The 13886-nt window shown below is 35.8% G+C and overlaps 3 protein-coding genes across 3 annotated transcripts; 1 reads left to right on the plus strand and 2 right to left on the minus strand.

The window, feature by feature from the left end:
- Positions 1-2107: 2107 nt before the first annotated feature.
- Positions 2108-8914, minus strand: LOC132117131 (glycerol-3-phosphate acyltransferase 3). The gene is made up of 13 exons (XM_059526214.1): positions 8774-8914; positions 7212-7409; positions 6827-6893; positions 5963-6257; positions 5401-5475; positions 5121-5210; positions 4770-4863; positions 4567-4682; positions 4426-4481; positions 3633-3718; positions 3414-3542; positions 2958-3037; positions 2108-2671 (listed from the first exon to the last, which is right to left on the minus strand). Exons 2-13 carry the CDS (start codon positions 7353-7355, stop codon positions 2554-2556), a joined length of 1350 nt encoding a protein of 449 aa, XP_059382197.1. The 5' UTR covers positions 7356-7409; positions 8774-8914; the 3' UTR covers positions 2108-2553.
- Positions 8915-9670: 756 nt separating this feature from the next.
- Positions 9671-12337, plus strand: abraxas1 (abraxas 1, BRCA1 A complex subunit). The gene is made up of 9 exons (XM_059526215.1): positions 9671-9885; positions 10005-10095; positions 10187-10223; positions 10556-10622; positions 10721-10917; positions 11008-11127; positions 11318-11402; positions 11503-11617; positions 11770-12337. The coding sequence occupies exons 1-9, from the start codon at positions 9799-9801 to the stop codon at positions 12144-12146; spliced, it is 1176 nt and encodes a 391-aa protein (XP_059382198.1). The 5' UTR covers positions 9671-9798; the 3' UTR covers positions 12147-12337.
- A 45-nt stretch (positions 12338-12382) lies between these two features.
- LOC132117133 (small ribosomal subunit protein bS18m-like) lies at positions 12383-13560 on the minus strand. The gene is made up of 6 exons (XM_059526216.1): positions 13402-13560; positions 13120-13178; positions 12931-13014; positions 12803-12860; positions 12660-12719; positions 12383-12576 (listed from the first exon to the last, which is right to left on the minus strand). The coding sequence occupies exons 1-6, from the start codon at positions 13472-13474 to the stop codon at positions 12500-12502; spliced, it is 411 nt and encodes a 136-aa protein (XP_059382199.1). The 5' UTR covers positions 13475-13560; the 3' UTR covers positions 12383-12499.
- Between the last annotated feature and the right edge of the window lie 326 nt (positions 13561-13886).

Consider the following 13886-nt stretch of genomic DNA (forward strand, 5'->3'; position numbering starts at 1 on the left):
TGCTGTATCAAACTTCCAGCTGATTATAAGAACATAATTATTTTTCAAACTGAATAGTCTTGAATCTCGCCACAGATCAATCAGCCCTCAGACTCAGAGAAGTTTAGACTCTATTTTAGCTCAATCAAAAAGGGGGGAAAAAATCTGTGGTCCAATTATAGCCTGTTTCATTAAGGTATGTTAATCAGAATTGCAAATGAGTTGGGCTTATAATTTCTCTTCTTGTATCCTGCCGATATACAGTACAGTGTTGATGAAACATTACGAGCATATTGACATCTGGTGGACTGATCAACAGCATAATTAACCCACCAGAAGAAAGTGTTACCTAAGTTAATGAAATCTATACATTACTATATTTTTTCCTTATATATATTGCATGAAATGTGTATAGATGCTGCTCTTTGCTGCATTTAAACACTTCTGTTCAGTTTGAGTATGAGACATGGCTGGATATACAGTGTACCATGTTAAAGCATCACCCACATCCTTTGGTTCCAGCTATGGTCCAGGAGAGGACATGTCTAAGGCCACGACAAAAGCCGAGCACACTTCTTTCATTGTATTATTTTTCCTCTCCTCAGACACCCCGCCAGCTCTTTGATTTGGACCGTAGGCTATATGTTTTCAGTAATCCAATTTTTTTTTTTTTTCAGTCAGGTCTTGCTGGAAACATGCAAAGAAGCATCAATTGTGCAATGCAAGGCTCACATAAAATATGACATGTAAACAACATCATTAAACCCATAATTTAAAGTAATTAGATTGTCTGAGGTAAATGGTTTAATTCAAATGCAAAGAATGAGCAGATGCTTTCCAATCATGTGTAATGCTTTATCCAGGTTGTATTTGAGCATATTCTAAAACACTAAACTCCTCGTGAGGTGCCGGGCTTCTCGAGAGTCTGCAGAACACTTCTTCCAGTATTCCTCTATTGATTTTTCCCTCAAAGACGTATTGTACCTCAAGATCTCATGCATTAGTGTAGAAGGGCCACTCGAGTCCCAGAAAAGATGGTAGAAGAATGTATTTAAAAAACATTCGGCTCTAACTAATGGCAGGTCCTCGGCAGAAGCGAGGTCATTTACCCTTCTGATTAGGTAAACCAGTCAGTTCCAGGCAAACTGTGATTTAAAATGATGTCCAGCTTGAACTACATTCTCCAGGAAAATGATCTAATTTAGTGATTTATTCATATTTACTGAGTGTACTGGCATTACATTTGTATAGATCACATCTGGGTAAAAACAGAAATCGGGAAAATCGAATCAAAATACAGAGACGTGGTCGCCTGTCGCTCGGAGTCTACATCCAAGGCTCTGCCGGGGTCACTTCCATGCTTTTTATGATGTCGCTTTGAAATCTATCCGAATCACATTAAATTGGATATAAAGATGTGCAGACACATACATCACAGTAAATGGTGTGCCAGAGCACTGCTCGTGGAGAATCCCACCTCAACAATCAGGTTATAAAATCGGCTTCAGATCCGATTAATAATTTACAATCCTGTTAGGGGAGAACAAACATTTCTGTTCAAGCAATTTAAGTTGCAGGACTGTTATTAAAGCCCGCTGCTGCCTTTCACGCGGGCTGGAGGATCGTCTGGGGATGAGGCGGAGAGAAAGAGAGGAAGCTAAGCCTGCTCCAGCCCTCTGTGCCAGAGAATAACTATGTTCTATTTCACACTCTATGCTTTCTTTATTAAACTTCCATCGCAGCAAGCACATACTGCTCACCGTCTCCTCTTTGAATTTACCGTGACTTCGCCCTCACCTTTTCTCCGTGCTGCGAAACTTTCTGTCCACTTTCCGAAGCGAAATCTTTGCGCCTAATAATGGCTGACGTTTCAGTGGAACTCTTTAAGTAAAATGCTCCTGCAATCAAGAGCTCAGTGGTGCTTTGTGCATCACCCATCACTAATTGACACCAGGGAGACAGATTTGCCTTTTCGCGGAGGGCTGAAAAGATTTAGATGTAATTGTTGTGTATTTACATTATACGCTGCTTTTGCCCACGTTGTGTACTTTGAGAACAGGTGCGGCTCTATTATAGGACTGATAAATATCATGTGAAATTAAACGATTGATGCTTGGGGAGATGAATATTTAATTTCAATATTTTATTAGGAAAGGCAATCGCGCTAGTGAGCTGTCTGTTGTCTTTCGTTTGGTAACAGTGACCTCTAGTGTCCACACAGGAACAGCCCACTGGACCTGAGAAATACAACATGAACATGCACAAAGTGGATATTTTAACATGCAGATCTATAAAGTGTATTGTGAAGGAATCTAGACAACGACTGAGGACAAAGTGAAAGTTTCAGCATGTCTTGTAACTTTATTTCATCACAAGTGTAAGATTTCTGTACATATTTGAAAACAAAGGACAAGTTCAGATCAAAAAAGAAAAAAAAAACATTTTCCAGTTTAAAAAAATATGGCTGAATCGTAAGGAGCATCACCGATGGATGCTGAATGACACTTTAAGGATGACACTTAAATGGATGTTTCACACTTTAAGATCAAGTTCATAAATAGTGTGAGATTAAATTTATCCGGGACCAACAGAGGCTTCAAAAAAGTCAGAGCCTACGATCATATTGCTGTACATCTTCTGCTGCTCCTCCTTTAATGACTCTTTTACCTTTTCCCTCTTCAGTCCTCCATCCCTGCCAAACAATGATACTTTATTAATATTATAAAAAAAAATTGATATACTCATATTAGCCAGGCCAATATTTGGTCATGTCGAGATTATATTGGCCATCATATTTGCCATCCACTAGTAAATAGACATTCTATAGGCATTCTACAGACATTTAAAAAAAAAAATAATAATAATGCATGTCTGCAGTCTACATTTAATCGTAATGTTTTCTTAAGAGTTGAAAATATTATAAAAAAATTCATTTTATATATATATGTTGTGCGGGGTTGTTTGTATTCTATTCTTACCAGGACAAATCCACCAGTCCTCCCTGATGTGCTATGGCTGATTTTACTCTGTTAGCAAACTGAACTGCATCCTCTCCATCCTAAAACACGTTCAGATACACAGATGCAATAAAAAGATAGGAAGCATGGCTCTCCCAGTCAAAAGTTTAGACATGTAAAATCCTCAACAAAACTAAGTTATAATGACAGAAATGGAAGTGGGGAAAAGTGTTAAACAAATCACACCTTTGTTACAATTAAGCTTCTTTAAAGAAGTTAGTAGTAACTCTATGCTTATACTAGAGCTCTGCAAGCTCTGGTGCATTCTGGGATGATTTTAAACAGGTTTGATTATGGTACCAATGTTTAAATAAACTAATAAGTTTATGTTCATGTTCCAGCTTAGGCTCCAGCCTCCCTATGACCTTACAAAGGACAAGCAGTTTGGAGAAAGGACAGATGGATGTTTCTGCTTACCTGTGGAGTCATAGGTGGGAGGTACCACACGTTGCACACAATGGCCCAGCTTGTCATCATCCTGAGGAGGTAGCTCACCATGTTGTACTTGGCACTGTTCCAGAAGGCATCTCCAAACTGAGGGTCATACTGAAAGAGAGAAGTACATTAGGTGTGTCCCTTTTAGAAGGTACCCGTAATACTGCTGTAGGAAAACACTGGGTCATTGGTACTCGATACCTTGATTGCTACTGGGTATATAGTTCCACCGATTTCAAAGCTTCCCTTCTTGAACATCATGACCGATGTATTATTAATGCAAGTTCCTACAACAGACACAAAGACGGACGGAAACAGGATAACAAATGACAATGAATATATTTAATATTTTAACCACAGAAAAAAAAATACATACCGTAATTTCCGGACTATAAGTTGCATTTTTTTTTCATAGTTTGGCTGGTCCTGCGACTTAATAGTCAGGTGCGACTTATTTATCAAAATTAATTTGACATGAACCAAGAGAAACGAACCAAGATAAAACATTACCGTCTACAGCCGCCAGAAGGCGCTCTATGCTGCTCAGTGCTCCTGTAGTCTACCACTGAGCAGCATAGAGCGCCCTCTCGCGGCTGTAGACGGTAATGTTTTCTCTTGGTTCTAAATGAATGCGACTTATAGGCCAGTGCGATTTATAGTCCGAAAAATACGGTATATATATTTTTCTCAAATTACAAGTTTAAAGCTTGCAATTCTGACTTCTTTGAAAACTTATGAGTTTAAATCTTGCAACATTAAATCTTTTTTTTTCTCCCATGGAATAAAGAATTAAAAAAGTAATTATGACTTAATTTTCATTTATAATTTTTTCTCATAACTACTAAGTTTAAATTGTTTTATTTTTTAATTCTATAGTAGAAACAGGCTTCCATATTTATACTTTTTTGTAGGAGACTGATACAGTATAATTACTGCATTTTGCATAATTACTGCATCTTGAATAAGGAAAAAATCACATGGCTATAACTTTTACCCTCTGGGAAGATCAGGATTGGCAGCTTATTTTTATCAGCAATATGGTCTTTTAACCTGCGGAAACAGCAAAATTTAGGTTTTATGTCCTAAGCGAGGGCATGTTTTACTCCACAAAACTGATCAACACACACTTTGTCACCTTTTGGCAACCGCATGGCGATCTTTCATCTCGGACCTCTCAAACCACACATGGGGACAGGACCGCACTATTGACCTCTGGATGACCCCCATGAGACCTCCATGAACTTGACCTACCTGAAGACAATGAAATTGCGTTTAAGACACCTGAGACCCTCTAAAGACACACAATGTCACTCTGCTGATGTAATCAGCGTGACTCACCATAGCATAACATCCATCATTCGCCAGAATGACAATGTCAATTGGGGAAGTGTGGTTGGCAACACAGATACCTCCTTTTTTAGGCCGATTCTCTCTGTTATGCATCCCATGAGACATATAAGAAACAATGGTCATTTGACTATATTAGGGAGTGTTAAAAAGAAAGAGGTGTGCGTGCATGGGCCGAGAATGACAATGAAACATAATTATTCTCCTTTCCCCATCTCAGTTTTACCAGATATATACAGTATATATAGACCCCGTTGCAGTAAACACAGAGAAGCAGAGGGAACCGTAAGACATTAAGATCAAAGTGGGAAGACTGGGATCAAAAAAGAAGCAGTGACTCACTTATTATGATAGTGGATGGTAGCAGACAGGCCTCTGGCACATATTCTGTAGCATGTAATATGAACCAAATCACTGAGCCAGTTCTTCACACTGTAAGAGACACAGACCCTTCCCATTAGGAAACGCTTCTTCAAACTTTAATATGAAATTAAATACCAGCATTCCATCCATATATAACAAACTTTGTTGATTTGGTTTAAAATATTTCTTATTCAATCAGTCCATAAATGAAATTCAAGAGGGGATGATATAATTAATTATTTCGTGCAGTATTAATTACTTGCTGCTAGGAAGCAATCCAATAAGAGTAGTTCCTATCACCAACCAACTCAATCCGATAACAGCCAGTGTGATCCTATGACAGAGCGATAACTTGATTAAATATATGGGTGAATCACATAAAAGACATCCAGGTCACATTTATGAGAAATGGGATGGGGAAATGTGCTTTAATGTAATAAATGCTGAAATACTATTATAATTTAAAATAAAGTTTTCTATCTTAATATATTTCAAAATGTAATTTATTCCTGTAATGACAAAGTTGATTTTCAGCATCATTACTCCAGTCTTCAGTGTCACATGACCCTTTAGACGTTCTAGAAATTCTAATATGGTGCTTTAGTGTTCAATCATTTTTTATTATTATTATGCTGAAAATAGTTTCTCTGCTTAATATTTTGTGGAAACCGTGATGCATTATTTTCCGTTTTCTATGATGATTAGTTTAAACGAATAACATTTGTAAAAAAATAAATGTAAAAAATGTCACTGTTGATCAATTTAATGCATCCTCGATAAATGAATGTCATCTGATGAATGAAATATCACTCCTGTCTCACCTCAGAGGCAACAAGATACAGTAACGTATAAAAACTCCCAGGCCCCATATGATGGTGAGCCGCAGACTGATGTAACAAAAGTTGTTGTTGGTTCGCGTGAGGAGGTTCCAAGAAGCCAGCTCCTCTGACGTGAAGCGCTGAGTCACCTGATCCTCAACAATGTTCTCAATGCCTTTCTTACAGAAATAGAAGGCATCACACAGTGTAAAGTCTCCCCCCGCCAGATTTTTAGGATGGGATCGTCGCAGCTCTCCGATCTCCTCCTCCATAGAGCCATCATCTTTCTCAATGATCCCTGAGAGCACATTTTTAATTTGAAATGAGAACAGACGGAGAAGAAGAAAACTGCACAATGTCTTTCCATTTACATTAATTAAATTATTTATTTATGTCTGGATATAATAATGTAAGCTTGATTTCATGTGTGTCCTGAGCTCCGGATCCAAGCAAAAAATACCTTGTCTGAAGCCGGGTAAAGTTCATAAATAAGATCAACTGAAATGATGAAATCTGCAACTTGCTGCAATACCAGTTACAGTAGACTGACCATGACTGACAGGCATCAGGCCAATAATAAAAGCATTTCCAACATTATTTTCTTACTGTATATAAAGAGTTGTGTCAACTAAAACAAAAAGCTTGTGATATCGGTTATCATATAAACTGACTGCATAAATGCTAGAAAGGAATACATTAATAAAACAACAAAGGCAGCAAACTAAAGCAAACCTTTTAATTATTGTCTAATAAGCAGTGTCAATAATTCCAAAGAGGAAACTGTGGCTTCACATGACATTATCTTGAGATCGAACACTTGTGTTTCGTGCACATGATGTTTTGCACAGACATCCTCGTTTCACTCACCGTTGGCTGTCTGCGATGGCAATGTTGGCTGTTCCTTCTGTCCTCTTTGGATCCTGAGAGTCGCCCACTGCCACAGATCACAAGTTTATTTTCAAGTAAACTTTAACACAGTGCTTCCTATAATTAGGGATCGCTTAAACTGTACTGTGCAAATCAAAGCTCAGTATGTCCTGTTCTTAAAACAAAACTCTTGATGATGAAATGTATTTTAGTTTTATGCCTTTTGACCCTCTTTTGCAAGTTTGTCTTGGCTTTTTCAACTTTTGTCAGGTCTAGGCACAGGAAAAAAAAGTTTGCATCAACAATTCACTTATATGTGATCAGATATGGAAAGCAGTTAATAGTCATACATCTTTTAAAATGAGATATGATTTTGTGCCTTTACCTCCAGTATCTTAACCAGCACCTTGATGTAGATATCTGTGAAGCCCAGGGACACACCAAACATGGCAGGTAACATGATAAGCCCCACTATTACGGACAGCCACACCTGGAAGAACACGAATGCAATTTCCCAAGCACCTTCCATCTCTCTGCTCTCCTTCCTGTCAGTCTATGGGACGGGGCTCTGGGCTCGGGCCATCTGCTCAAGCGGGTGAAGGTAAAAGCCAAAACAGAGGTGGTGTGTGTTTAAAATGTCGTAATCAGTGTGTAAGTACTGCCTCTGGGGAAATTTATTTATGTGGTTGGTGGCCTGTTTCTGTATTACTGTACAGCATCTGACCTGTTTATTGCTGAGTTCACCTTAAACAAATAAAGGCTGTAAACAATTTTATAACACTAAAATAAAAAACCTCAGGTGAATTGTTGGCTTATATTATGATTTGACTTAACAAACATATTATGTCAAATCAAACCGCTTCTAAGAACCTTTATGAATATCTTTGTCATTTGTGACTTTATACCACAAAACATAAGGGTCCATTTTTTTAATTGATACTTATACATCATCTGAAAGCTGACTAATTAAGATTTCCATTGGTGTGTGGGAAAGGACAATATTTGCCTGAGATCCAGTTATTTGAAAATCTGGAATCTGATTTTATAATCTCAATATTATATTGAGAAAATCGCCTTTAAAGTTGTCCAAATGAAGTTCTTAGCAATGTTTATTACTAATCAGAAATTAAGTTGTGATATATTTATGGTAGGAACTCTACAAGATATTGAAATGGAACATGATGTTTACTTAATATCGATAATTTTGACTCATAGGGTATATTGTTGGCTATTGCTCCTAATACACCCATGCTACTAATGACTGGTTTTGTGGTCCAGAGTCATATTTTATTTCATATAATTTTTTATAGTGAGAGCTAATAGATATATAAGTTTATTATTCTGTTGATAGCTGTAGTTATGCTAACTTTTTCTTTATTTTTTTTTAACGACGTTTGTACATAGTTGAAGTAAGTTAACTAATTTATAGTAAGCCTATTTTAGTTATTTGTGTCTAATATTTGTAGGAACTATGGCATTTTTTATGATATTTGTGGAAAGTAGAAGCATATAGACTTTGGGTTTTATATTTTATTTATTTTATATAACATTTGTGGATAGTTGTAGTAATTATTATGGTATGGTTGGATATTATATGATATGATATTTTTGGCTAATAGCTGTAACGTTAGTAAGTTAACGTTAGTTTATTTCGGCGGAAACTGTAAGGGTCTCCGTAATAATGCATTAACGTTAACCTCCCTAACTAGAAGACACGTCCTAAAAGCTTATCATAAATGCATATTATCTAAATACAAGTCTACAAAAAGGTATTAAGAAAACTATAATGGCACCTATAAAATAATTCTCGCAAACTTTTCTTTGTCTCGAGTTGTCCGTCTGCTTTCCGTTATCAGAAACCGCTGTGCCATAGGAGCTTAACACCAGGATCACATGAGCGGGAAAACAACAGCGAGACAGAACAAGGAATACAATTCAATACAGCACCTTCACAACTCCTCGATTACATTCATTTCTTCATTCCAGATGTCTGAAGACGATGCTATTATACTGTATTTCCCAAATCCCGAAACTATGTCCGAAGTTTTCGTGCAACTGGTTACAAAGTTCGGAAACATATGGTTAGAAATGATGCACTAGCGCCACCTTGCGTCACGTTAGGAAATGTGTTAACATACTCGTGTTTGTTTACAAACCTAAAAAACACGCTACATCTGATATATATATATATATATATATATATATATATATATACATATATATATATATATATATATATATACATATATATATATATATATATATATATATATATATATATATATATATATATATATATATATATATATATATATATATATATATACTTATATACATATATATATATATATATACTTATATATATATATATATATATACTTATATACATATATATATATATATATATATATATACTTATATACATATATATATATATATATATATATATACATATACATATATATATATATATATATATATATATATATATATATATATATATATATATATATATATATACATATACATATACATATACATATATATATATATATATATATATATATATATATATTTTTTTTTTTTTTTTTTTTTTTTTTTATATTCATTAAAATTATCATTGGCCCAGTGTTTATCCAAATCATACTTCTTGCTTACTGGGAAGTAGCCTATGACAGTGAAAATAAAATTCAAGCATAAAATCCCAGCCAAAATTCCCCTCAAAACAAAAATATATGCTTTAAAACCCCAAGTAGTTTCACGAAAACTTGATGTGATGTCAATGCTGGTTTCTAATGAAACTCACTCCGCTCCACATGGTGGCAGAATAAGACAGTGTTTAGCTGCAAACTGCTGTCTCTTATGCAGAGAATAACTAAACGAAACCTACGAGCGCAGAAAGTTTATACATGTATCGTGGTATCGTATAACTATGAGATTGCGGTAGTTAACACACGATTTAGTCTGAAAGCATGGAGGAATTTAACACAACTGTTCGTATATCGGGTTTCGTGTTGAGTTCACTGATGTTTCATCATTTGAACAATGATGCGGATGTGGTAAGATCTACAGTGTGATCCATGGTTCTGAATTAAATTGCAAAGTAAGGAGTCAAAGATGTCTGCTAAGCATTTTTTCAGACCCATAACTTCTGTTTATGTTTGTACTATGTTTAAAGGAAGGTCTTATTCTTGGAGAGAGTGTGGGAGAGGAGAACTGCAGGATCACCGATTCTCAAATTGATCACATACAGTTTGAGCACACTATAAGTAAATCGACTCGAATTATTTAATGTTGGCATAGAATAGTTACAACACGAAACCCAAAAACACTAGTGTCATGATGTTTTCTCTTTTTCAGATGTTCAGAAACACATCCCGTGTCATAAACTCCACAGGTAAGTCAATTGCTCAGTATTTTTCTCCATGAACCTTATTATATGAAGCAGTGGTTCTCAACTGGTTTTGCTTTATGGCCTGGATTTTATATTTGGACATCAAGTGGTGACCCAATATGGTACAAAATTGTTTATCGTACAAAAATGATCAAATGTGTACTAAAAAATCCAATGTTGCACGCAAAAACAAACAAATTATACAGTGTTGTACTATTCACATTTAGCACTTATGTATTCTTTTTTTAGCCACAACTCACCAATTGAAAACCACTGATATAGAGTTTTTAAAAACATTGACATTTAATTTACCATTGCCTTAATTCTCTTGAAAGCTTCTACAGTAATGTTGGTGATGTCAGTGAAGAGAAAATAAGACACATTTTGTCTGATTACCAAGAGGTATTTTCTAACTGATAAAACATTTGCTCATTTTCTAACAAAATGTGATTTGCATTGCAAAACCGTGTTGTTATTATTCCACATTTACTTGTGTCAAGGAGAATGTGATTGGTTGGTACAGACAACGAAGAAACACCAGGCAGCAAATGACTTTCATGGAACAAGTAGTTCATCAGAATATGAGAAAGATTTTGTCCGATCAGGAACTTGTTTTCATGCTGCTCACACCGTCTCAGGGAACAGCATCAGGTTCCACTCATCGACTTGAGTTCTCAGCTTTCATATGGCACAGCAGGTGAGATCTGAGGATTGGACACTCATCTCTGGCACACAAACATTCGGTAGACTTCTGAAGCTTAGAGAACTATTTATTTCCTCCGTGCAGCCAGTACATCAACATCCCCATCTTTGTGAGCAACCTGGGAAACCTTGAACAACAGGACTACTGGAGAGTGTCAGGCACATGTCCGTCTTTAGGACGGAGTGAAGCTGTTAATCAACACAGGTACATTCAGAAGGTTATTTCCAGTTAAAAGAATAGTTCAATCAAAACTGAATATTTGCTGGAAATGTAAATGCATTAGCAACTATCCTCTAAAACACATTTAGGAAACAACTGCATATTATTTCCCCCTCCACAAAATATACAAATCCAGACTTTTCCTTAGAAGTGATCGCTTTTTCTTGTCTCTCAGGACAAAATTCTTCTGCCCAGGGGATGATTTAAAAGAGGTCAGAAATATCAGCAGCATGAATGATGGCTTATTAGGAGAAATGCAGGTTAGTGACTACATTTCTTATTAGTTGCAAAATTGTATTCAGTGTGATTTGTGTATATTTTAATCATATGAACAATTCATATGCATCTTTTGTTATACAGAAAGTGTGTAAGGAAGTGGAGAAGAGTGAAAGAGCAGTAGAGAAGCTTCAAGAAGACATCAAACAGCTCAAGGAGGCAATCAAGGAACAGAAGAAACACTCGGAGGAAAAGGAAAGTAAGATCTCTATTGCACTTTATATGGGTCAATTACAAACTACAAACATTTTCATTACTGTTCATTCATTACTATTCATTTTTGAGTGTGCTTCCTTACATATCTTGTTGTAATGTAGCAGTTTTAACTCTACAAATAACTTTCTATTTCAGCCCAAAAACATGCCTCTCCAGATGAACTCAAAGAGAATGTACTTCTGTGCTCCGCTCTCAGAACGCTGTTCCCCGATGCGCCTTCATTACGGACACAAACCCTCACTGTTCAGGGTCTCCCTGTAATAGAACTGTGCTGTAATACTGACCATAACATTGATATTCCCACCAAGCTGCCTCTGATTCTGGAGAATCAGCGCCCCAGAAAGGAGGACACGGCCCCCCGACTCAGGAAAAAATGCCTTGCCTCTGGTTATCCTCAAAGACTTAAAAGGAAGAGGAAAACTAAAAACACCAGCGAGTCTGCATCTGACAGCGGGTCAGATACAGAGATTGAGATGAACGGACAGAGCAAAAGTATCTCTCCTACCTTTTAAAGAAGGAAACCGAGCCTGGTTTTATTGGTACTACAATCTAGCCACGACTGGAAAGCATTACAAATTTTAAACCTAGAGGTTGCCTTTAATCGTAATATGCGTTCTATTTTGTTAATTGTTTAGTATCATTTTCTTTTTTAAATTGAATTGTAAATGTTTATGAATTCCTTAAATTAAACACTGAATTCACACATGTGGTGTTTTTATTTAAATGAATTTTATTCATTTTCTGGCTCATCGGGTTATTGTAATCATGTCCCATTGTTTATTTTTCACCATTTTAGATATTTTACACAAGTCACAGATTTACAGAAACAAAAGGATGGTCTGCATTGTCTGTCTTTATACAGAACCTATTCAAAATGTTTGATACCACAAATATCAGGGTCTTTAATAAACTGTGGATCCTTCAGAGTGACTGACATGAAACCTGTGGACAGTACAAAGACCTTTGTTAGTCGAATATTTCATTCAGAAAAAAATATCAACTAATTAAAGCTATAAATTCTTTACCCATTGAACGAGCTTTCTTTATTGCCTTCGATACCTCTTTCTGCTTCCGACCACACAAGCCTGTGAGCAAGAGTTACGGTCTCAAATTATTAAATCACATTTATAAAAATATGAATGTGAACATTTGAACCCAGTCCTCTTACCTGTTATGTGTCTGCCGTATATTCTGCCTGTGTGTGGGGAAATAAACTGGGACAACAGCTATAGGAAAAAGAGCTTTTTGAATATTCTGCCAATACAAATATTTATAACTAATATACATTTTACCAACCTGAACGTTTTTGAAGTCTACAGTTATATTGCACAGGATGCAAGTTTTCGGAGGGGACTTGTACGGGTTTTCCATATTTGTAGGCTGGATAAGACACGATGTTTTAATATTAGTGCAAATATGTATTCAAACTGTTTTCAGAGAATTTCAACAATTAAAGTGTCAAGCTGAAACGTAAAAAAAGCTTACCGTATCATCTTTCTTTAGAGATTCTTGCTGAGATGTTGTCAGACTTCTGATGCATTGTGCTAGAATAGATTAAATATTCTTAAAACATATAATGTGTAACAAGCTATCAAACAATTACGTAGAACAGATTATATAAATTACATTTCTATTACTGATAAAAGCTGTGTGCTTCTCATAAGAGTGCTTACGAAAATGTACTGGTTACTGGGTAAGAGAATAACTAAACGTCCTGAAAAACAATTTGCATACTAAAAGATCGGGAAAATACTGTGGCGGAGATACCTGCAGCCCTAGGTGTGGCCGGTTTCTTGGGAAGAGCCTGTAATAACAGGCGACTAAGAGAAAGGGCAAACATTCCTCGGTGTGTTCAGGAGGCCACCATGACTCTGGCTGCTTCTTCTGCAGAGTCGTTCAGCGCGTTTGTAGCAGTCTACCGCCACCTACAAGATCGGAGCAAGCGGACTTCAAAATGGATATCCTGAAAAAAATTGGCCTTTACATACAAAAAGAAATGATAAATGTGCAAAGGTAAATTAAATTAAATTAAATTAAATTAAATTAAATTAAATTAAATTAAATTAAATTAAATTAAATTAAATTAAGAAAGTTCGTGTAAAAGGCTATAACGTTAGTAATTTTTTAATATAGATTTTGCTTTGCAAGACTCACAATCACCGAAATATTGGAAAGAGAACATTTGAAAAAACTTTTTTAGTTATTGATATATTTAAAGTTTTAGCTATTGGTATATAATAATTGACAATTGT

This window comes from Carassius carassius, chromosome 36 (assembly GCF_963082965.1).
Source record: "Carassius carassius chromosome 36, fCarCar2.1, whole genome shotgun sequence".
In the NCBI taxonomy this organism is placed as follows: Eukaryota; Metazoa; Chordata; class Actinopteri; order Cypriniformes; family Cyprinidae; genus Carassius; species Carassius carassius.